We start from the raw sequence: 26488 nt of genomic DNA on the forward strand, positions 1-26488 counted from the left end.
TGGGAAGATAAATTTAAAAATGTTAAAGTGTCATTGTTTAACTGAATGAATATTTTTAAGTTGAAGTTAAACTAAATAGTTTGTATATGCTTGTAAGAATATGTGAAATGGAGGCCTGGTTCCTTAAGATTAAAATGTTTTATATTTAGCAAAAATTAACTTAACTATCAACCAGACTAATGATGAACAGTTAATTGTATTTTTATTGATATTGCAATAAGTCATTTCTGGATCAAAATCTATAGTAGCAATAAACCTAAGCTGAAATTAAATTAGGCAAGTAACTGAACTACAAACTAAAAAGGTTGAGAGCAGAGACTCTTTCACGCTGCCGACACTCATAGCAAACAATTACGTCATATGAGCAACGGCATGTCAATGTTTGTCAACTCGTTTATTGGCAAAGGCTGCAACACCATGGATATAGCCAAAGAACTGAAAATTCTGACTTAAAAGCAGGAGATATGGTCCCCAAATGAGCTGGCAAATCTGTCATATGGCAGTACTTTTGCTCTAAACAAGGGGACCATTTACAAACTCAGGTATTTTTTAAATCATGTCAAGCAGAGGTGGCTTCTTTGAGAGTAAACACAACAAACCCACTCCACCATTTGAAACACAATCATAAAGAGCAATAATGCTGTTTACAAAAATGTGCAAGCAGCACGGCCAGACTGTAGACAAAATCTGGACCATCTCTAAAGCAGCCATCAATTTCCATAGTCACCATACGAGTCACAACATCAAAAAGAAATAATGCTGGGCTTTACCCCACTACCTGTGTAAAGACATGGTCCTAAAAAAAGTTTTGTGTACCTTATCAATAAATGTGATAAACTATATCAAATTCTATCCCATGCGTATTTTTCCCAAGTTGTCATCCCGGAGTTGTATGAGCAGTATTTGCAAACTAGTGCTGGAAGAGCTGAAAGATGTAGAATTTTTCTCATGCACAACTGATTTTTGGTCAAGCAGGACAACAGAGCCCTAAATAAGCTTGACAATTCACGTCATTGACCGTGACTTTGAATTAAAGACTCGGGTGATCTATTTTCCCAAAGAACACAGACCGTAAAATATAGCTATGGGATTATGTAAGGCTTTGGCTATCTGGTGTTTATGGGCTAGTGTGTTTTACTACTGACAATTTGAAAAATATGATCAAAGCTACTGAAGTAAACGACTGGCCTGGATTTCAGTGTTTTGGACACTGACTGCGCCTTACTGTCAGTATGTGTTTATTTTATTTTAGAAATTTAACTGGCTAGTAACACAGAGTAATGCAGAGTTAAAACTGTTTCCATTCTGTTATGCCTTACACTACATATATTAACCATGTATGGCAAACACTTTTAGGTCGACTTAAAGCGAGTGGTATGTAGTCATCTGATAAATGTTTTAAGTGTATAGGCAAACATAGACCAGAGTTGCTAACAAACTGGATTCCTGAGCGAAGGTAAAACAAAGGCAACAGTTAGATACTCCCCTCTCCCCTCTCTCCCGTTTTCCTGAAGTACACTGCTGCCTGTTGTGAGATGTTGTGTGCAAGGGCACCTCAAGGCCTAGATTGTTAAGTATTACTGCAATCTGATTTTATAGTTGTATTTACTTAAAACTAGCCATCCCCCGCGGCTTCACCCGCATATTAGTGAAACAGGATAGTGAGGAGGCCACCCAGCTCTCTACTCCTGATGTCACTCTTCCCCTTCCCCTCAGCCCGCAGCCTCTGTCTCGGATATATGGCTCCTGCGAGCGAAGTATGATTCTTAGTGCAATGAGAGAAGTCGCAAAATCAACCGGAATGTTCAAGCAAAGTATATAAAAAAAAAAAGATCTAAATCCGTTAAGTAGTTCTCTCGTGTGCTAACTAAGCGGAGTTAAGGTTACGCGGCAGATGCGTGAGCACCCCTTCCCTGCAGCCCGATAAGTCTCTCTCAGATTCGCACTAATAAATTGGTACTACAAGCGAACTATGATACTTAGTGCGATGAGAAAGTCGCAAAATCAATGGAATGTTCAAACAAATTATAGAAAAAAACCCAATCTAAATCCGTTAAGTAGTTCTCTTGTGAAAAGTGGACAGACATACAAACAGGTCTAAAAAACTATAAGAAATTTCGTGCTTGGATCACGAAATTTTTAAAACCGTTTCTTAGCGAGCATCTATGGGCCAAGGGTAACCTACATTCCAAATTTCAAGTCCCAAGTCCTCATGGTTCGGGAGATTTCATGATGAATGTGTCAGTGGTATTTGGCTTTTATAAATATAGATCACGTGTTATACACACAGAATAACAGAATTTTTGTAAATATTTTGCAGCATGTATTGCTTTTTGCACAAAACATGTTTACTTTTTTGCAATATTAATCATTGACTACAATTTGTGTTTTAATAAATAAACAGTTAACAATCTCAATTTATCATTTACATTGGCAGCATATACATTTGGTGATACTACACAGTGCACAACCTTAATCTCTGATTTATCGCATTATCATTATAGCATCATCATCAAGTTAATCGGTAAATTTTCCCCAATATCATACAGCCTTAAACCAGACCATGGAAACTTTTTTTGACTGATGCGACATACTACATAAAGCAGCCAGTAATTCATGTAACATTTATGTTGGTTTCTTCCTACAAATAAATATAAGCAAATATTGAAACAGATTGTATGTGTTGATTTACTGAAGATGTCCTGTTGTTTACTGATGTTTAACAATGTCTGATAATGAACGGTTTCATTTATGTTTCATTCTTCCAAGGGTAGTCATTACAATGCTAATTTGAGATCATTATAAAGTACACTAAACTAATGCAATTAATTTAATGCAATAACAGAGCTGTTATATGTTCACAAATACATGTTAAACACACAGACTCTGACATAGCTAAATTGGATCACCTAGTGAATCCAGATCCCTTCTGTCTGTAACTTGTGGTGCTCTTCATAGTTTTACTCTAAGTGTGTTGCTCTACTGGGATACCTTACTTGCAAAATGATAAACTCACATATTGATTACTCCCAGATGTGCCTGAAATAAGATCTTGAATGGACAATAGCCTTTGACAAGCTCACCATGTGTCTCAATTAAATAGGTGCTTGGAGAAATGGAAGTCTCTCCAATTAGTGCATCTGTAAAAATCATCTTATTATGCATGTCAGTCTCAACTATTTTAGTAATATTGTTTGACTATTCCTCCATCTCATTTCTGAGAATGAACATCTGTATCATGTCCATATATCTTATTGTTTTAACTTACATCAGATAGTCTCAATATACTGCAACAAGATCAAAATGCAACTGCTTAAAGTCTTATCACAGAACAAATGCTGTGATTACACCGCACCTCAGATGGCTGTTATTAACTTACATGGTTATAAACACCAACACTCTAAAGTCTTGCTGTGCTAATGCCACCTCCCCTTCCCAAAGAGTTGATACAAAACCTTTCATTAAGTGTGACATGCATGTCAGAACTCACTTTTTCCACTGAAACTCTTTAAAACTGTTCTTTAAGGATTAACCTCCTTTTATAGGACCATTAAATTCTACTATAGCATAGCACAATGGTCTTTATTTCTGATGTCAAAGCCAATCTAAGATTCTCCTAGTGTCAGTCAACACATAATTGTTCTTTTGACTTTATTGACATAATTTTTTGCATTGTTCTTGGATTTTCTCATTGGACACTATATTATGTGTTTTCTAAATATCTTAAAGGTAGAATTTACGACAATAATTATTTCAAAAAGATTGACAAATTACATTACAATATGTGATATAATTTTCCATAAAGTCTAATTCATTTGCATAGATTTTTAATCAACATGTGTACAATATAAATGTATAAACACTAATAAACTGTTAATAAAGGAAAACATTACTGTTGTCTAATGTGACGAAATGTAGAGATGCTGTAACTGAGCTGACACTGCATAAAACGGAAAAAATGGCTCTTCAAAACAATTTTTTTTAATTAAAGAAAGATTAATTTTTCCACTACTTAAAGAAACCACTGAATAGATTTCCCAAGGGCAGCATTATAACAGCAATTTGGATGGAATGTATATAATCCTGGTAACAAGCCGTCAGAGAGGAAAAGAAAGGCAAGCTGCCCAATTAAGAGAAAGTCCCAAGGCATGCAAACCAAAAGAGATTTGGACAGTGCTATTCCTTTCAATTTGTTAGTACAGACGAACACATATGATTAGTGAATATGACACTCATTGCAAAAAACTGAAAATCTTAAATCATGAGTAATACATAGGCTTATCTACTTGCAGCATGCATTTGAGCCTAGCAATCATTTGAGCTCTGCTGTTATCACTTTCTGCCTTCATGGGGCAACAAAATTCAATGCTCGGTATATTTTACAACATGCTTTGGAAATTGAGCATATTGAGTACCCCAAGAAAAGGAAAAATATCTCTATATTCAATTATAATTTTGGAGGAAATGGGTCCTTTTATCTAAATCAAGCAACAGAGAAAGATGACGCCAGGTCTACTGTCTGCAAACAATCAGAATATTCTGCTATGTAACATTTACAGTAGTTACTAATGATCATGCAGGAGTTGCACAAGGGTATTCACTTGACCTATCACAAGCATTTCAACATTTTAAAAAAATCATGTACAATATATAACACTGAGGCATATCATTGAACATATACATTGTTCTGATATTCAGAACAGTATAAATTACTTGGTATCACTGGAAATGAAAGACCAGTAAAGTATAAAAAGTAAAACGTAGTACCTGGTGATCCTGCTAATGATTCAGCTCTACTGACTGCAAAAGTACGAGACAGTGACAAAGGAACTAAATGGAAATGAAAGAAAGAGAGAGAGAGAGAAGGAGAGAACAGGATAAAACAAAGACCCATATATTTATTGTTAAAGCCACATATTTATTGTAATATTTACTTATCTCACTGTTTTAATGTAGAATCCTGCATAGTAAGCACTAGTCAAAATTTAATTCCTCACCTCAGCAATCACTGAGTGAGACAGAATTTACCAACACAAGAAACTACTGATGGACATATTCTGATGTCTTGATCCCACAAGCTGGAGATGAAATCCCATATTCAGATAGGAGGAAAACCATTTTACACATGCACTGAATACAGAAAACCTTTTGTCACGCCATACCAAATTTAATGGGGCCAAACTAAGCTTGCTTCTAATAACTTTTGGCGAAGAAGTATTGTTTAGGTTAAATATCCTTTCCAGTGGTTAACCTCCTTGGCATCAACACCAAGCATGACTTGAGCTTGGAATTCTATGCAATTACAGTTAAGCCTAAGTCAGACTCATTGGTGACATTTAGCAATGAACCTTACAGCATGAAGCCCAAATAACTCTTGGTACATTAGTATGCTACCTTCTTGTGGAGAAAATAAAATTGTGATGCAAAAAATCTTGAATATTTCAATGTGTTTTGCCACTCTAAGGTAACTCAATATTCATGAGTGGGGCAAATCTCATAGGCATGTAAATGAGAAGCGAGTTTTAGAACAAACTGAAACTTAATCATTAGTTGAATCAAGCAAGAGAGATGACAATGTGAACTGGTCATTAGAAGTTGATGCATGCACATAAGTTTCACAATTACAATCCAACTACTGTGATTAGCATGGTGAATATGGTCCAGTGAATGTTCATTGTGGTGCAAGTGGCCTTGTGGCAAAAAACGCAAAATGACTGTGATCAAATAGAAGGACAAAAAAGATGCTAGCCCCCTAAGCACTGTTCATAATGTAGCAACTGTCAGCGCTTGTTTGAGGGAAAATTTGGAAGTCACTAAGCCTTGCACTGTGAAAACCTACAAAAACACAATAAGTAGGTTGCTTATGTGAATCAGGCACAGATATTATACCCTCTCATGCTCAAGCAACAGGAAAAAAAAAACTAAAATGAAGAAACATGCTTCTACTACTCCAGTTGCAACAACGGGCTGTGTGTTGGCGACTATTTCAAAACATCACATGAAGAACATGTACTAAACCTTAAACCTTTTTAAAAAAAAGACATATTTTCATATGAGATCTAGGATGTGACTATATTGATATATCGAGTCTACACTGTGTTAAAATTATTCTTGTTCAGCCACCAGTTCACCTTTCTCTTCTCCCTGTTTGTCTCTTCCACAACTTAACCCTGCCCCACCTCTTTCCCTAGAGGTGCATGGACTGGGTGCTGGGCAGGGTCGTGGGGTCCAGCATCTGTAAGGCATCTGTTGGCAAAGAAAGATTCACTGATCTTGACTTTGCTGATGATGCTGTGATCTTCGCGGAGTCAATGGAGGCTCTGATCGGGGCTCTTGAGTGACTGAGCGAGGAGATACTAGTGTATGGGCTTGCGAGAGTCCTGGATGAAAACCAAGATCCAGGCATTTAATGACCTCTTAGGCATAGCCATCAGCAGAGTGTCGATCTTGTCAAGAGGTTTACTTACTGTACCTCAGCAGTGACATTTGTGTATCTGGTGACTCTTCCTATGAAGTCAGTAGACATTTGGGAGAGCATGGGGGGTCATGAGGTCACTGGAAAGGGGTGTGTGGTGCTCCCAATATCTATGCATAAGGATGAAGGTCCAAGTCTTTAGAGTCCTGGTTGTTCTTGTCTTGCTATAGGATTGTGAGACTTGGACACTATCCAGTGACCTGAGACAAGAACTGGACTCCTTTGGTACTGTGTCTCTTCAAAGAATCCTTGGGTACTGCCGGTTTGATTTTGCAACGAATGAGTGATTGCTCATGGAGTCCCGAATGAGGCACATTACCTGCATTGTGAGGGAGCGTCAGTTACAGCACTACAGCCATGTGGTGCAGTTCCCCAAGGGTGATCTGGCTTGCAGGGTCCTCATTGTTGAGGACCGGAGTGGCTGGACCAGACCAAAGGGACACCTCCGTAACACCCGGCTGTGTCAGACAGAGGGTCATTTCCAGAGGGTGGGACTGGACTGCATATCTGCCTGGGGGTCTGCCAACCAGGATCCTGAGTTGTTTTGTTGTGTGGTGGGTGCGGCAAATGTGTCTCACTTTCTAAGTCTTAGAGCAAGAAGTTTACTGGGCTTGGTGCCCAATGTATACAGTATAATGAGTCCTAGTGTGGTTAATCCGACATCCTGCTCTCTCTAACTCATCAGAGCAATGCATTTAATTCTAGACTTAATGTGTAGCTTGTGATTCTTATCAACCAGTGGGGGCATGTCCCTTCTAATAGGGAATCTAGACTTTAAATCAGAGTTTGCCTGGTATTTAACATCGGATTGATGAGACAAGAATGTAACAGTAAAGTGCCTTATAAATCCTTTAACTGCCTCCAAAAATGCACTAGAATCATTTACTGAATGCTGATTACAACCAAAAAATTCATTTAGTGTGCTTCCAATCTGCTCGCAAAAAAAAACGTTTTGTTATTTAAAAGAGATGTGTTGAATCACCAGCAAGGAGCACCGAAAGGGGAATGATGTTAGCATTGCTGCATAAAAAATATGCAATGACGTGTAAGACATAATGAAATAAAAGATGAATTTAAAACTGACAGGACTATGGAGAGGGAGACTTGTATATAATCCATGCAAAATTCTGTTTTATGAAGATAAAAAGAACTCTTTTACTGATGTATTAAGCAAGCAAGTTAATGTCTGCACAGTTTACATAAAGAAATCGTGGAATGGGAAGTATGCTGAAGCCATGGTGGAGTGGATATGTCTGTTGGTGGATAATCAATACATTAATGTCAAATCCAACTAATGTACATTGCCATGAAATTTAAAAAGTCCAGAAAAATACAATGAACAGTATAAACTCATGCAGATATAATCTTAATTTCATGGCTCCTAATCTCAGCTAAAATACAACAGAACCTGCCAATATTATGACTTTGATGATGTTGATCTGCAAGAACCTACTAAGTAGTGAATCAGCATACTACATGATTTGGAGGAAGCTGACAAAGAAGCTGTTATACAATAATAGTCATTTTGACAGTGGTGAACATCAACACACTCATGTGACATAGGCTAGAGATCAATACCTTGATGTTCCAAGAGATAATGTTACAATTAGTCATGATCAAGAAAAATAAATACAAAAAGAAGAAATGCTAGCGGAGGGAGAATAAGAAAGCACTGCTCAACAGTTCATGAACTCAGGAAATCACTAAACATAGTAAAAGCTTTTCCCAACTCAGGATCCCACCCACCTGCTCTCCCAGAACCCATGATACTTCTCCTTAACTCTCTTTACCTTACCTAACAGCAAACTCTCTATCAACTGCTACGGATTTTCTGCCAATCATACAAACTCCATACAAGTTAAAATAATAGACTTGAAGAGAATTTGCTGCCATACATTCTACTCAATTCAGTTCCTCTGAACATAAATCTGCCAAAGAGCCATGGATTGAGGGAAATTTAATAATAATAATAATAATAATTCATTACATTTATATAGCGCTTTTCTCAGTACTCAAAGCGCTATCCACACAGGGAGGAACCGGGAAGCGAACCCACAATCTTCAACAGTCTCCTTACTGCAAAGCAGCAGCACTACCACTGCAGTCTTTTGTTGATAAAGCACAGCATATGAACAAAGAAGATTGATATGAAACTGCACCTGGTGATCCAAGAGGACATTGTGGCAATTAAGGGAGCCAAAAAAATCCATCTCCTCCTTCAAAGCAGGAGTGTCTGGTAATACCCCAATATCAAATATGACATATAAAGTAACATGATGCAGATAACTTCAAAGCATGTGAACATAATAAGTTCAGAATGCCATAAAACATTCTGAACAGGGTCAAACAGACACTTTATTTGCAATTAGCAACAAATTAACACAATAAAGGTTAATACAAAAATTAGGAGAAAAACATGTTATTGCTACCAGTGCAGGACACAGCCATAAGCTAAGAATTTATCTTTCACTGCAAAAGTCTAGTGGTAGATGGAGATGACAGTTTTTTTTTAAACATTAAGGGACCAGAAAAGAAACACAGTAATATAAACAGACAACATTCAAAACAAAGTTTTGTCATGACAAAACAAAAAATATTAAAGACAAAATTATAGGTAGGTTCTTGTATAAGGAAGGAGTTTATCCATAATCTGTATACCAGGAAATTAAATCCACCAGCCTTTGTAGAATTGAAATTTGGGTATTTTCAAAACCCAGAACAGTGAAAAAATAAACCAGGAAAACATAGTATAAAAATTAGAAAAAAATTTACTTCAGCTTTAATGTGTACATAATATGGATGGAATGGATGTAGACCAGCTTTCTTTCCAAGTATTGGACTCAATCTGCAGTGTAAAAGGGCTAAAGTCAAGAAAAAAAAAACCTTCATGTGAGATGTACTGAACATGACAACCTTCATTCAGAAGGTGCTGCTGATCCATGAACATTAAAAATTGAATGATGAAAGGATGACTCCTAGGTCATGGCAAGAGATGCAAGACTGCAGAAAAAAACTTCATTTGTAATTTTTGCCTGTTCTTCCTTAACACTAGAATTACCAAAGCCTATGAAAAAACTCATTAACCTGGCCCACCTTAAATCCGTTTGCACCTCTCCGTCAGCATCTTTTGTGTTGTTAATGTGTCGATAAGCGCAAGCAGCCTACTATCCCATCCTCCCACCGCCGCATAAACAGCAAAAATCTCTCTCCCAGCTCAAGCCTTGTTTATCAGGGAGTAAGGTAATACCTACAGCTGTATAGTGTAAATAATATATCTTTATTTGGAACACATGCATTTCATGTGTGTCCTGCTTCTACAAAGATCTATTTAAGTATAGCATGACAGAAATATTGAACACATACCTAAAAGACAAACTTTTTTCATGTTTTAGTACTAACAACAAAATTTTGACATGAAGTGTATAATTTTGTACATCCTCAGAGGTCTCTGCAGGAATACTCTGGGAAACTATGAAGGCTCTCTTAAGAGGACACATTATTTCATATCTTTCCCACAAAAATAAATGGGAAACCAAGAAGGGTTCAGAGCTAATCAGTGAAATTACCAGAATAGATCAAGAACATGCAAGTTGTCCAAATGAGGAACTTCATAGGAAAAGACAGGCTCTGCATACAGAACTCAAACTCTTGACAACTAAAGAAACAGAACAACTTATTTTTAAATCAAGATATCATTACTTTGAACAAGCAGAAAAAGCTAATAGGATCTTAGTGCAACAAATACACAAGCAGGAAGTTTGCAATGCAATCCCAGCAATTAATACCACAGATGGAAACAAAACCATAAAAATATAATGCACATATTTAGAGACTACTAAGTCCTTATATTCGTTTCAGTTAAAAAAAGACAAGACACAACCTAATGCGTTTTTTGATACATTACAGATACCTCAACTAGATACTCTCAGTGCAGAGGAACTGGATAAACCTCAGAATTACTAGATGCTATAAACCCAATTCACAGTGGGAAAGAAGCAGGCCCTGATGACTACCCTGCCGACTTTTATAAAAAAAAACTCTCAATTATCATTTACAGAAGCTAGAGACAATAAAATTATACCTCAAACTTTTCACCAAGCATTAAGTACTGTTTTTCCTAAGCAAAATAAGGACTTTTTACAATGTGAATCATATAGAACAATCTCACTTCTGAATAATGATATTAAGATACTCTCCAAAGTCCTAGCTAGAAGGATTGAGAAAGTGCTTTCTTCTGTAATATTACAAGACCAAACTGGATTTATTAAAGGCAGACACTTAGCTTCCAATCTTCAAAGTTTAATGTAATATATTCAATCACAAAGTCTAACACCCCAGAGATGATGATATTGTTGAATGCAGAAAAAGCATTTGATATAGTTGAATGGAACTACCTTTTCACTAAATTGGAGAAATATGGGTTTGGCCTGAACATTTGTGCATGGATCAGCCTACTGTATACGAGTCCAGAAGCTTCAGTTTATATTAACAACATTATTTCAGACAACTTCAAAGTAGAACATGGTACTAGACAAAGATGCTCCTTTTCACCACTGCTTTTTGCAATTACCATTGAACCACTGGCAGTTTACTTTCAGAATGCTTATGAGATAAAGGGGATTATCAGAGAAGGACTTAAACAGACCTGTGGTGGGTTGGCACCCTGCCCAGGATTGGTTCCTGCCTTGTGCCCTGTGTTGGCTGGGATTGGCTCCAGCAGACCCCCGTGACCCTGTGTTCGGATTCAGCGGGTTGGAAAATGGATGGATGGATGGACTTAAACAGACCCACAAAATATTGTGTTTGCAGTCCTAACAACACTAACAGAATTTCTAAAGATTTCAGGTCTCAGAATTAATTTGAATAAAAACTGCTCTTTCCAGTGAACTCTCAAGCACACAATATTAGATTAGACACCTTTATTTTTATCATGGCAGATTAGTTTAAATACCTAGGGGTAAACATCAGAAGTAAACATAAAGCTCTTTATCAACAAAATTTTGCTGTCTGCAAGAAAAAACTTAAGACTTGCATAGACGGTCAACCCTTCATCTCACTTTAGCTGGAAGAATTAACACTGTCAAGATGAATATCCTTCCTAAGCTTCTTTTTCTATTGCAAAGCATTCCAATATACATCAATAAATCATTTTTTAAGAAGTCAGATTCAATCAAATGAATTCCTCATTTATTTGGAATTCAAAACATCCACGTATCCAAAGGGCAACTCTACAAAGGCCTAAGGTGAAAGGTGGCATGGCTCTATCTAACTTTCAATGTTGTTACTGGACAGTGAATACACAAGCTATAAAAGCCTGGACATTGACACAAACAGATTAACATACACAAGCTTGGTCTACAATAGAAAAAAAATCCTGCAGTACTTCTTTATATTCCTTGCTTTGTACCCCATTAAAAACAAGTTATTGCTAATATACTAACAACCCAATTATGCTTCATTCACTCAGAATATAGAACAAATGTAGGAAGTACTTCAAGACAGTGAAGCTTTTATCTGTGCCACCTCTGCACGATAACCACCTTTTTCCACCCTCTCAAATGTACTCAGTTTTTAATGTCAGGATTAAATCACTTAGAGATCTGTACATTGACAACATCTTTACATCCTACGAACAACTACACTCCAAATTTAACTTTACAGACACATTTCTTTCACTGCCTCCAAATTAGAAACTTTGCTAAACAAAACCTGCCCAATTTTCCTCACCTCACACCTACTTCTATTCCAGAAAAAATATTCATCAGCCTTGAGGACTCAGACAGTACTTCCGTAATACAGTAATCCCTCGCTATATCGCGCTTCGCCTTTCGCGGCTTCACTCCATTGCGGATTTTATATGTAAGCATATTTATATATATATCGCGGATTTTTCGCTGCTTCGCGGGTTTCTGCGGACAATGGGTCTTTTAATTTCTGGTCTATGCTTCCTCAGTTGGTTTGCCCAGTTGATTTCATACAAGGGACGCTATTGGCAGATGGCTGAGAAGCTACCCAGCTTACTTTTCTCTTTCTTTTGCGCTGACTTTCTCTGATCCTGACGTAGGGGGATTGAGCAGGGGGGCTGTTCGCACACCTAGACGATATGGACGCTCGTCTAAAAATGCTGAAAGATTATCTTCACGTTGTGATCTTTTGTGCAGCTGCTTCCTGAAACGTAATGCTGCACAGAGCTTCGCATACTTAAAAGCTTGAAGGGCACGTATTGATTTTTGATTGAAAAACAAACTCTGTCTCACTTTGTCTGCTCCTGGCGGAGGGGGTGTGAGCTGCCGCCTTCAACAGCTTTGTGCCGTGGTGCTTCACATACTTAAAAGAAAAACAGCCCTATTGATCTGTTTGCTTTTCTCTCTATCTCTGTGACAGTCACTGCTCCTGACAAGCACTCCTTTGAAGAGGAAGATATGTTTGCATTCTTTTAATTGTGAGACGGAACTGTCATCTCTGCCTTGTCATGGAGCACAGTTTAAACTTTTGAAAAAGAGACAAATGTTTGTTTGCAGTGTTTGAATAAAGTTCATGTCTCTCTACAACCTCCTGTGTTGCTGCGCAAATCTGTGACCCAAGCATGACAATATAAAAATAACCATATAAACATATGGTTTCTACTTCGCGGATTTTCTTATTTCGCGGGTGGCTCTGGAACGCAACCCCCGCGATGGAGGAGGGATTACTGTATATAAAAACATTTTAAAGTCCTTCTCTTTAAAAATCCAGCGTACACTCAACGTTTCAGAAAAGGAGTGGAAGGCAGCAATGCATAGAATTCACTCACGCACCATACGTGCAAAGCATACAATTTTTCAGCTTAAAAAGCATCAAGCACATCTGTCTCATTTAAAATTATCCAACCTGCCAACGTTGCAATAAAGTTGTAGCCTCATTGGGTCACATGTTCTGGGTGTGTTCCAAACTAACATCATTTTGGACCAAAAATCTTTAAATGCCTTTCAGTCTTGGTTTCACAATCTCTCCTAATCCACTAACAGCTGTGTTTGGTGTACTTCCAGATGGGTTTAAGGTGGAGAAGGACAAACAAACTGTAATTGCCCTTGATTCACTATTGTCACATAGACTTATCTTGCTCAACTGTAAGAATCTTAACCCACCTCTTTTAAGTCAGTAGGTAACTGATGTTATATATTATTTGAAATTGGAAAAAAATCTAATTCTTACTTAGAGGATCTGTGCAAAACCTTTTTAAAATCTGGCAAGATGTAATCAATAACATTTTATAATAAGCATTTAAATTGAGGAAGCGGATTCTCTTCCCATTTTTATTCTATTTACTTACTTATTTTTCCTATTCTTAAAAAGTTTTACTCTATTAGCCTAGTTGTCTTTCTCATGGGGGGGGGGGGGGTTGATTTGATTCGAACATAGTTTTGGAAACTTGACTTGCTTGTATAGAATGTTATTTGAATTTAATAAATTCAATAAAATGTTACAAAAATAAAACTAAAGAGTTACTGAATTTCTTTTCTGTTTTGTTGAAATAAATTTAACACACATAAAATAAAAACATTCATAATATTACAGCGTCAATATATTTTATATCTACCTGAACTTTGTGCATTGGCACAAGGTGAAAAAATATGAACTGGGTTTACATTAAGATGTATATGCTTCTCTAGCCTTGATTTGTCTTGTGTTTTGGACTAGTGTATTTGTATATGCTTTATTGCTCTGATTAATACTGTTTGACCAGTTGGAGAAAAAAAAATCCTGTTGATAGTTTGCCCATAGATTCAACTGTCCATCTCTTACTACTGAATTTGCATATAAACAATATCACTAGCAACCCTTAGCTCCACACCCTGGCAAATGTGCTGAGCTCACTAAAGTCAGATAGCTGTCTCAAGGATAAACATGAGTTACTTGAAGAAGTGAAAGACCTGGCATATGGTGTCATTTGATTCTTTTGATCTATAACTGGTATGCCTAGGAGATGCACTATGTCTCTAAAAGTATCCCTTTTGTTTAAACTACTCTTAGAGGTTACTATTCTCAAATAAGAATATTTCCTATAAGTGTTAAAAAAATAAATTCACAAATCCTTTGGCCCAGGCTGGAAAACAAAACTGTTTGATGCGCAGAAACAACTGTGGAGTCTCCTTGGACCTCATTTATAAAGCACACTGTGTACACACAAATGGAGGCTTGAAATTTGTGCAGCTTCACACGCAGGGATCTGGATTTATAAAAGAAAATGTGTAAATTTTGATCCTGTATACACAACTAGTCGAGAAATGCAGCCAAACCAACTATATGATGATTTACAAGTATAACAATACATATCACCAAGCTGCTATCATAATACAGATGACGTGACAAACATACACCTCAAAAGTGATGAATATGATGTACATAATGTATTTTAGTTCCCTTTTAAAAGGGCCAATGCTATGTTTTTGCACTAAAGAACTTTTTTGGTTAATTATCAGCTACCTGTTATCACTTCTCTGAGAACTGGCTGATATGTCAAGAATATCTCAGCTAAGCTTCACTCCATCATACTTGCTGTGCTAAGCCAATAAATGACTGGTAAGGTGCTACATCCTATTTTTTCATAGTGTGGGTGCACTTACATAAAATATTATATGTTTTGACCAACATAAAAAGATAATTTGCAGCAGTGTCCAATAATCCTAATGTAACTGGAGCAATTTATTGCACTCATATTACAATAAGGGCATCTTGTGAGAATAAAGTGATATTTCATTAATGCACAATTCATCTGTCCTGTGAAGATTTGACTGACAAAAATTTTTACTTTATTCATTGCAACAGCAATGATGTTATTACAAGTGTCAGGTAATAGCGGCTACCTGCTCTAACACTGGAGCCTTGCGCCTTAACCCTGACCTCCAGAAAATAGGGGAGGCACTATAATGCCGCACATGATCTTGCCTCTCAGTTGTGGAGTGCAGCCAGATACTCTTGAAGGTAGGTGACAGTGTCTCAATGCATTAGGCAGGAGGCTGCTCTACCAGCCAGTGAAGTTCTGTGGCATCGTGATTGCATAAGGTTGATTAGAATGCTCAATACATGTTTCTAGGTGGCATTTTGAGTTGCACATTTACAAGATAATTGTGATTTATAATGGAGAAAATAGTGTGTGGCAGGTGTTTTAAATGTGATTTTTTTGTGGCGTACACATTTTCATTTTTTGGTGTGTGTATATTTTCACTCTTCAATCCATGCAGTTTTATAAATAAGACCCCAGGTCACTTTCAATAATTATGGCAAGTTTACACTAATCATAAAGCCTCATAACTGCACCTCTGATGAATGTCAAGAACTATAATATTGCAGCTGTAATAGTTTGGCCAATTAAGCGATCATCTGAAACACTTGACTTTTAATTAATAAACATGTAGGGATGTACCATAAAAGAAATAATAAAAACAAAGGTGAATAAAGGTTGTGCTGAAAATGTGCTCATATATGACAAAAAAATTAAGTAAAACTGCATTTTATTAGATGTGAAAGCCTTTATTTTTTATAAAATTCTCCTACCATGAGTACTACCTCAGAATTTCTATGCATTAAAAGAAAACATGAAAAGACCTTGAGGTTTTTTGCCAAGTTCCATATTCTTCTTTTGAAATACTATAAAAAGTGCTTCTTCTGCAGTATTCTGTACCTAAAAAAACTATTTAAACTCGGTGAAAATGTAAGTGCTTGCTAACGTATTTCTTGCCGATATGTACTGGAGATCTATCAAAATGCAAGGCGAAGACGAAAATGCAGTATTTTCTAATATTATATATCATGGTGAAAAGTATATAGCTCCTGATTTAACAGCAAAATAATAGTAATAATAATAATCATAATAATAATAATAAATAGAAATTTGACTAAGTATACTTTTTTCTGAATTAATGCTAGCTAGAAATGAAAAAGCTGTTCCAGTAAGTTAGCAAAACAACTGCCACAGTTTCCAAAAGCGTACAACAGCTTGATTCTGGTAGTTACAGTGCCTGGAATTATACAAAGGCATTTTAAATAAACAGGTCAATGACTTTCTGACAGTAGCTATGCACTACAGTGTAGGAGGCTAAGAGTTCCCATAACAAAGGCTACTGTGGTGTTTTGTATATATGTTGATAAAAATGGAAATATACGTGATTTGATTTTACCTGCTAGTACAACAGGGAGTGTTAACTAGGCTAATCTTTACAAACAGCAGATGTGCTGGAATCTCTGACTGTTTCTAACACAGCATATTCAAACACCAATGAGAGGAGAACTCTGTCTGGAGTTAGCATTTTGTAAAATGGATACAACTGGGTGAGGGGCCATTGGGTGGATGCTGTGTGCAAAAATGAGGTGATTACATCAGTAGGATCTAGATACCATAATCTAATACATTTGACAGTGTTTTAGCAGAGCATAGGTTCTAAAAATGATACAGTAGGATAAGCTTTAAAGTGTGGAGACAATGGTATATCAGTGGAGCAGGTTTTAAAGCGTTTTACGTGTGATGCAGTGCATCCAAACATTTAGAAGCAGTAAGAATTTAAAGAAAAACCTGCAGTTGATAAATAAGGTTCTACAAAGAATTTGCAAAGAAAATAACAGAATTAACTACAGCATTGAGTGGAGAGTGTATGAAAGTATAACAGCAATGGATAAAACAAGATATTAGGAAAGATAACAGTGAAGCATGACGGTGGCAACATCATACTATTGGGTGCTTCTCAGCAGCAGGGACACTGGTCAGAATTAAAAGAATGATAAATGTAGCCAAATGTAGAGAGGTCCTTGAGGAAAACCTTCTCCAGAATGCACTCAGCTTCAGACTTGGACAAAAATTCACCTTTCATCCTGTCAATAACTCAAAGCATATAGCCAAGAGAATTCTGAGGTGGCTTCTGGACAAGTCTGTCCTTGAGTGGCTCAGCCAAAGCCCAGATTTAAACTCCATATAATATCTGTGGAGAGACCTGAAGATGATAGTACTTCCCATAAAATGTAAGGGAGCTTGAGAGAATCTGCCAGAAGAACAGGAAAAGCTGATCAAATCCTTGCATGCAAAGCTTAGAGAGACTTACTCAAGAAGACTCAAAGCTGTAATTGCTGCCAAAGGTGCTTCTGCAAAGTACTAAATTAAGGGTCTTAATATGAATATGACTGAGAGATTTCAGCTTTTGATTTTTAATAAATTTGTTAACCTTGTACACAAATACAGTAAAGTTGGTATTAATGACTCATGTGTTCTCTGTGAATCTTTCCATCCCTTACAGTAAATATCACAGTAGCAACTAACAAGGAGAAATATAATGATAAAGTAATAGAATAATTTTAATTGGTGTAAATTTTGAATTGTATTAAACTAAGCAAATACAAATTACACCACATTATTTACAGCACAAGAGGATAAGTCAAAAAACTCCTTCCTGCAAGTCCATATATTAATTATAACAGACTTTAGAAGAAATATATTTCTCAACAGATACTGACTAAATTTGTAGAGAGATAAAAGTGATACTTGCATTAAGTAATTTTCATACTTTAAAAATGAGTAATCCATATTACTAACCGAAGGTTGTAAACCGGATTTGGACGCAGGGCACATCGAGGCGCACACGCACTGCAACGAGCCCACCACAGAGAAAACAAAAACGAGAGGATTCAGTGCATATGTGAATCACATTACAGTATTACAGTACGGAATCCCCAAACGTCCAAACTACACTTCGTAAACCGGACCCCAGACGTCCAAACTACACAGCGTAAACCGGATATGGACGCAGGGCGCATCGAAGTGCACGCGCACTGCAACGTGCCCGCCACAGAGAAAACAAAAATGAGAGGATTCAGCGCGTATGTGAATCACATTACAGTATTACAGCACGGAATCCCCAGACGTACAAACTACACAGCATATTTGAATCACACATCGAAGCGCACGCGCACTGCAACGAGCCCGCACGGATAACGCGCTTCTGAAACACCAGAGGCAAAGGAGTCACGGCTCAAGAACGAAACAGTTCACCTAACGGAAATACAAATCCAAGGCCATTGCTAACGACACAGCCACAGAATTTGATTGAATATCTGTAATCTACCATTGGATTACTTCTTTACTTCCTATGTACTTCATTTACACCTTTACCCTCAACACAGAAACGACACCAGATGCAAAAAAAAAAAACAATAAACGAACGCTCTGTATTAAACGTAAGTGCGATTATAATTCCTAACAGTAAACGACGTATAGCTAACGGAGTCACGGCTCCAAAAAGAAACAGCTCGGCTAACGGAAATACAAAAACAACGATTTCTTGCTGATGACACGGCCATAGAAAAACAAATATATTTATTTAATTAACTGAACTTTCCCAGGACGCACCCACCCTCCATGATATTTCATCCCTCCAAGTATCAGAGGGAACAGAAAGTGATTGCCATTCTTGGATTTGCGATTCTTTCGAGAATCGTGGGCTTGCTGGTTTACCATAATTAAGTCTTTATGTAAGATAAAAAATATTTATGCATGTTTCTGTTATTCACTATCTGACTTATATGTAGACACAAAAAATTGATATTTGTCATTTACCTCAAACTCTAATTTATTTTTTGAAAATATACTGTAAATATGAACAGGGCTGTGGAGTCGGTGGATAAATCCTTCGACTCCGACTCTGACTCCTTAGTTTCCGGTACTTCTGACTCCGACTCCTCTGTATTTAATGTGCTAATGTATTTTCCATGTTGATTGAAGGAAGGCAACATACATGTCATTGTCAATCATGGAGAATCCACTGCATCCACTGAACAGTATCATCTCCAGACAGAGGAGCAGCTTCAGTGACAGACTGCTGTCACTGTCCTGCTCCACTGACAGACAGAGGAGATCGTTCCTCCCCCACACGATGCGACTCTTCAGTTCCACCCGGGGGGTTAAACGTTAACATTATGCAAAGTTAGTCTGTTATACCTACATTTTTATCACTCCTTAATTTAATATTGTTTTTTATCAGTATGCTATCTATCTATCTATCTATCTATCTATCTATCTATCTATCTATCTATCTATCTATCTATCTATCTATCTATCTATCTATCTATCTATCTATCTATCTATCTATCTATCTATCTATATATCTAACCACAGAACTACTGGCTAGGAAGCTGACTCTCAACCGTATTGGCCAGTTTAAACCTACACCTACCTCATTACACCTGTTTACACTCAAATGAACATGTGAAACATATTATATCTGAAACAAAATGAAAACACTTTTTGTAATGTGCCATAATCCAGATTACAATATGTGAATGTCAGGTTGTATAATAGCTCAGATGAACCTCACACTAGTAGTAACAAAACTATGCACTGGGCTTTATTCTTCCATCCATCCATCCATTTTCCAACCCGCTGAATCCGAACACAGGGTCACGGGGGTCTGCTGGAGCCAATCCCAGCCAACACAGGGCACAAGGCAGGAACCAATCCCTGGCAGGGTGCCAACCCACCACAGGACACACACGAACACACCCACACACCAAGCACACACTAGGGCCAATTTAGAATCGCCAATTCACCTAACCTGCATGTCTTTGGACCGTGGGAGGAAACCGGAGCGCCCGGAGGAAACCCACGCAGACACGGGGAAAACATGCAGGTCTCCCAACTGCGAGGCAGCAGCGCTACCCACTGTGCCACCGGCTTTATTCTTACATCAGAGAAGTACTTAATTATGACTATTGTTTGTGAAATGGGACATTTGAACTGGCTGTATTTTTTTTCATTACAATTTAAATTTATTAGGAGTCGGAGTCGGTAGGTTTTGCCGACATTCCCTCCAACTCCAGGTACCCAAAATTGACTTCGACTCTGACTCCACAACCCCGGATATGAAAGATTACTTTTTTAAAGAACAAAACACAGTAACAAAGGAAAATAATATGCTCCAGAGAAAATCCATCAAACTCAGTACTCAGCCTCTGCCTGACTCAGAGAGCCATACAATAAGGGATGCTGATCTAAGTGGTTCTTTATATAGAATATAACAACAACTCCTGTACAATTAAAAGGATTGGCATACTTATTTTTGAGTGAAATAAAAAATTCTTGCCAGAGTATAATAAAAAAAATTCTGAAGAGATCCTAGAAAAAAGAATTTGATTATTTCTAATTTGAGATAGCACTGATCATCGTTCTAACAATGAGTTATGGAAGGTAGACTAGGATACTTCTAGCTAATCAAACCAAGTCTTTGTGCAAGCAGTGTAGTATGGTACTTCACAATAGATTTTTAATAGCACAGTGTTACACAATCTGTTATTATTTCAAATGTTGCTGTTAGGAAAAATTTTAGAAATACTTCTGAGAAATATATACTGCTCAAAAAATTAAAGGAACACTCTTTAATCAGAGTATAGCATCAAGTCAATGAAACTTCTGGGCTATTGATCTGGTCAGTTAAGTAGTAGAGGGGCTTGTTAATCAGTTTCAGCTGCTTTGGTGCACCAGAGGGGCAACAATGAGATGACCCCCAAAACAGGAATGGTTTAACAGGAGGAGGCATTTTTTTTCCTCATCTTCTCTGTCTGTTTATTGACTCATTTTGCATTTGGCTATGGTCAGTGTCACTACATGTGACAGATGTGAAAGGGTCTGGAGAAGACGTGTAGAACGTTATGCTGCCTGTAACATCGTTCAGCATGACTGGTTTGGTGGTGGGTCAGTGATGGTCTGCGGAGGCATATCCATGGAGGGACGCACAGACCTCTACAGGCTATACAACGGCACCTTGACTGCCATTAGGTATTGGAATAAAATCCTTGCACTCATTGTCAGATCCAATGCTGGTGCAGTGGGTCCTGGGTTCCTTCTGGTGCACGACAATGCCCGGCCTCATGTGGCAAGAGTATGCAGGCAGTTCCCGGAGGATGAAGAAATCGATACCATTGACTGGCCCTCATGCTCACCTGACCTAAATCCAAAAGAACATATCTGGAATATTATGTTTTGGTTGCACCTCAGACTGTCCAGGAGCTCAGTGATGCCCTTGTCCAGATCTGGGAGGAGATCCCCCAGGACACCATCTGTCGTCTCATTAGGAGCATACCCCGACGTTGTCAGGCATACATGCAAACATGTGGGGGCCATACAAACTACTAAGTACGATTTTCAGTTGCTACAATGAAATTTTGGCAAATTGGACTAGCCTGCTACATCATTTTTTCACTTTGATTTTCAGGGTGTCTTTGAATTCAGCACTCTGTAGGTTGATAATTTCATTTCCATCAAACGATGTGGTATCCTTTTGTTACTAACACACTTCCCAGTACATAGCAGTATAGATATCCAGCAGGATTTTTTTCCCCATTGAGATCTGATGTGATTTCAAAGTGTTCCTTTATTTTTTTGGAACAGTTATATCTATATCTATCTATCAATAGATATATACTTATAAATAGGACAAGTTTATTTAAAAATTTAGAAGCAACACAGAATTGAAGCAAACTCCCCAGCAGATAAATAAGGAGTTAAATAAAAATCATATATATATATATATATATATATATATATATATATATATATATATATATATATATATATAGTATATTGTCACAGAAGGCTGGGGGCTAGACCCAGCCAGGACGCCTGGAAGAACCGGGAGGTGGTCTATACGTCCTCCAGGTCACGAGGGGGCAACTGCCCTGGATGATGAGGGGACCAACCACAGAGACGAAGCAAGGAGGCTTAAACCCATTGGGGCATGTGGCCACCGTCAGGGAGCGACCCGAGCGTTGTGGAGCCCGGGAGATCGACTCTTCCGCCACACCTGGGAAGGTGGAGGAAGGACCTTCCATGGACAACCGCAGTGCTTCCGGGTGCAAGGGCAGCACTTCAGCCACACCAGGAAGTGCTCCTGGAAGGACATCATCAAGCACCTGGAGCACATCCAGTGGAAATAAAATGGGCCGCCTTCCTACAATTGGGGAGCTAGAGTCGGGAGTGGTACGAAGGACAGGACAGGAAGGGTGGCCCATGGACACTGGAAGAGAGGCCTGTGGAGGGTGATTGGTGTTGGGAGCACTGTGTGTTGGGCGGACTTTATTCAAAATAAACGTGTGTTTTATAAAGTGCTGGTGTCTGTCTGATGGTGTTCGGACCCGTGCTCACAATAAATATGATATATAAATGCACTAAAAAGTAAAAAAAAAAAAAACTCTCTTGTACTAAGATTTTATTGGTCATATCTGACTAAAAATAAAATTGTGGGGTGCCCATGAAAGAAATGATTTAATTAAATTAAAATGCACAGATTTATTAAAGTGAAATTTCTAATCATCTTAACTGTGCAAAGAAAATGACACATCATACAGTATAAAACTTGATGAAAGTGTGTAGGATAATGGTTATTTTTAGTCACATATGACCAAGTACAAGTATAAGAAAATGTTTTTTTGTTACATTTTACTGCATTTTTGATTAAAATCATATCACTTAAAAATCCTCGGCACGTTACAAAACCTTGACTTGGGTGGGAAGGTGATTTGACTGAAAAGACATTAACAACAGAGTAGAATCGAAACCTACGATCTTTAAAGTGAAACATTCATTCATGTTCATTTCTCATTTCTGAAAATCCTAACCACAGTGAAACCTTACATGTGTAAGTACTGGAAATGTGCATTTGTCTATTGGAGAATCAAACCTTCAACCTTATGTAGAAAAGCCCAACACTTTATCCACTGAGCTAATATCGCCAAATCACTGAAAAGATTATTTAACCAAATTTGTATAAATAATTATGAAAAACTGGTAAAATTTAAAACAAAATCTTCTCTACATTGGTCTTGAACCTTTGACTATTTAATTAAATGTCCAACACACTAACCACTTGACCAATGCTGCTTAACTGTCATATTGAAGTAATTTGACAAAACAAAAATGTTTTTTTAATAAATTTGTGTACATTGGTCTTGATGCTTTGAACTTTTGATCAAAAGTCCAACACACTAAACACCTGACCAACTTTGCTAATTCATATATATGTGTGTTGGCTAAAAGCAATATGTATATGTGTATTTGCTAAAAGTATAAGGAAATGAGAAATTTAAATTTGATGTAATTAACATACAGATCCCAGGTTAAAACTGATGAAATATTACATTGTCACTGGAGTTCAGCATGCATGCCAAGAGTGAAGTGTGTAAAAAAATTGCAAAATTTGAACTTTTCAGAATTAAGTAAAGTTAAAAGTGGTGTCACACAGAGATCATTGTTGGGGCCGCTGCTCTGGATAAGAATATAAACAACAAACTGGTCAAGTTTGCAGATGATACTAAAATAGGAGGAAGGACAGGTATTGTAAAATCAGCTTAACCATTACAGAGGGACCTGAACAACATACAGGCTTGGCTGGATATTTGGAAGATGACATTTAATACAAGTAAATGTAAGATATTATGTGCAGGAAGTAAAAATGTTAAATCTGAATATGTAATGGAAGGTTTGAAACTTGAAAGTACACCTTATGAGAAGGGCCTATGATTCACAGTGGAGTTGTCACCACCTACATGCAGACAGTGTACAGAAGTAATCAAGAAGACTAATAAGATTTTAGGTTATATAGCAAGAGGTACAGAATGCAAATCAAGGGAGGTTTTGCTTTACATATATAATACACTGGTGAGGCCTTACCTGAAGTACTGTATGCAGTTTTGATCTCTGTATTTCAAAAAGACATAAGAGCACTAGAAAAAGTCCAGAAAAGAGCAGCTAACCGGATTCTGGGAAATATATAGTCACATCCGGGAAGTTTACTGATTACTGAAATTTGGTACACATATACTATGTGACGTTTGCTATCCGCTTTCGGGGTGATTATTCCTCTTTTTATTTTAATTTTATTTTATTGTAGAATCAACTTTTGGCAGTGGCCAGCAGCGGCCAGTAGGGAGGCCATGCGGTGCATGCATATGGGCGCCGTTCTCATCCCTACCACCTTCACCATCACTTCCCCTACCTCTTCATATCTTAAATCATTCTTGAGGATGATTGAAGTCTTAAGTGCCAGCTTAAGTGAAAAATTAAGGAAAATGTACTAAGTAATTGCAACACAAATACTGACTTAATCAGTTTTAATGCGAAAAGATGCAGACGAAAGAAAAGAAGAAGCGGGCCGTTCAGCAAGCAGCAAGAGCATCAACCTTTGAGCAAACGAATGCTAAATGTACAGAGAAAGAGTATGAAAGCTATGAATGCTCAAGTCAAGTGTATTCGCGCCGTTACTGGTAATAATAATAATAATAAATAAATTTATATAGCACCTTTTTAATGCTCAAGGCACTTCACCGAGTCTCAGAAAGAACAGAAGAGTATATGCATTAAAGATCAAGATCATTGTCAACAGCAACTGAAAAGGAGCACATTTTCTTAAGTTACACTTTTGTGCCAGTTTGCAAGAGTTCAGTTTTGTTACAATTTAATTTTAAAGAATTATGCTCCGTAAAGGTTTTAATTTCATTGAGGCAAAGTGTGTGCTGAGAAAGCTCTGATGAAGGTTCACTTTTAACACTGAAATAGAGAGGAGTATCATCTGCATAAAAATGGTAACCTAGTCCAAAGCTATGAATAATATGGCCAAGGGGAAACATATGGATACATAAGAGCATAGGGCCAAGGACAGAACCCACACTCATTTACGTAAACTGGGGCAGTTTATAGTTAGTAACTAGCCTAACATGCATATCCTTGAGATATGGGAGGAAAGCCCATATAAGCATGGGGAGAACGGGTGTGGGAGTTGAATGTAGAACTTTGGATTCTCAGCAGATTAACCTTTATGCCACAATACCACCCAAAATTAAAATATGATTAATTAGAACAAAGGAATGCTTGTGCATCTTTTCCTCAATCACTGCTTTTTTTCTACTTACCTTGTTGGTTAAGTACAGTAGATCCACTTTTCATCAATTAAATAATGCTTGCATTAACAGATTGCTATTTAAATTGTGGAACAATATTGCATGTATGCTGAAACAATGACCAATATCACGGAAATCTGAGTTATCCAAACTAAACTGATAGTAAAATACAAGCTTTTAGAAACAGGTAAACCTGATTCCAGCAAAAATGTTGAAGTATTATACCTAGTGTACTTTTGTATACTTTAGTGGACATCATCCGCTCCTCATTGTCTGCCTCCAGCCCTCCATCGCTGGATGTTTCTACATCAAAGCCAATGGGCTACCTTTCTCAGTTCCTCTTTACCACAGTTAAAGAAGTTGAGGGCATCATACAGAGGATGAGGCCTTCAACATATTCATTGGACCCTTTTCCTACTCTTCTGGTAAAATAATGTATCAGATATAAGCCCTCTTATTGCTGATATCATTAATCACTCTCTCCAGAGCGGCTTAGTCCCACTGGCCTGGAAAACCGCAAAAATTAGACCTCATTTAAAAAAATCCTCTTTAGATCCTGAAGTGATAGCAACCTATCGTCCGATCTCCAACCTTCCATTTTTGTCTAAGGTTTTGGGAAAGGTTGTTTTGGTTCAGCTTCAGGATCACCTCAAAAAATTCAATCTGGTTTTCAAACTTCTCACAGTACAGAGACAGCCCTGGCCAGAGTCACCAATGACCTCCTGATGATTGCTGACCAGGGCTCTCCATCACTTCTTATTCTCCTGGACCTCACAACTGCATTTGATATGGTAGATCATAATACTCTCCTTCATCGTCTTCACTATATAATTGGACTTTCTGGCATTGCTTTAGAGTGGGTCGAGTCCTATCTTACAGATAGGGCTAAGTATGTGGCCTTGGGGGTAAATCTCATACCCACACTGTCACCTGTGGGGTCCCACAAGGATCAGTCCTTGGGCCAACCCTCTTTAATATCTATATGCTACCCCTGGGTCACATCATCCGCAAGCATGGAGTTTCATTCCATTGCTATGCCAATGATACGCAGCTCTATGCGAGACTGGATTCGACTTCTCTTACACCTCCATCAACTCCTTC

General features: G+C 37.6%; 2 protein-coding genes across 3 annotated transcripts in view; one reads left to right on the top strand and one right to left on the bottom strand.

Moving 5' to 3' along the window:
* Positions 1-26488, top strand: part of LOC114647247 (cytosolic purine 5'-nucleotidase) — a 1192165-nt gene that overhangs the window by 161679 nt on the left and 1003998 nt on the right. The window lies entirely within an intron of this gene.
* Positions 1-26488, bottom strand: part of cnnm2b (cyclin and CBS domain divalent metal cation transport mediator 2b) — a 393850-nt gene that overhangs the window by 30080 nt on the left and 337282 nt on the right. The window contains exon 6 of one of the 2 annotated variants that reach the window (XM_028795891.2): positions 4768-4830. The exons of the other annotated variant lie outside the window; for it this stretch is intronic. Within the exon in view, the coding sequence (XP_028651724.1) occupies positions 4768-4830 (63 nt within the window). The remainder of the gene's footprint in view (positions 1-4767; positions 4831-26488) is intronic. 2 annotated transcript variants of the gene reach the window in all.

This window comes from Erpetoichthys calabaricus, chromosome 2 (assembly GCF_900747795.2).
Source record: "Erpetoichthys calabaricus chromosome 2, fErpCal1.3, whole genome shotgun sequence".
NCBI classification, from domain to species: Eukaryota; Metazoa; Chordata; class Cladistia; order Polypteriformes; family Polypteridae; genus Erpetoichthys; species Erpetoichthys calabaricus.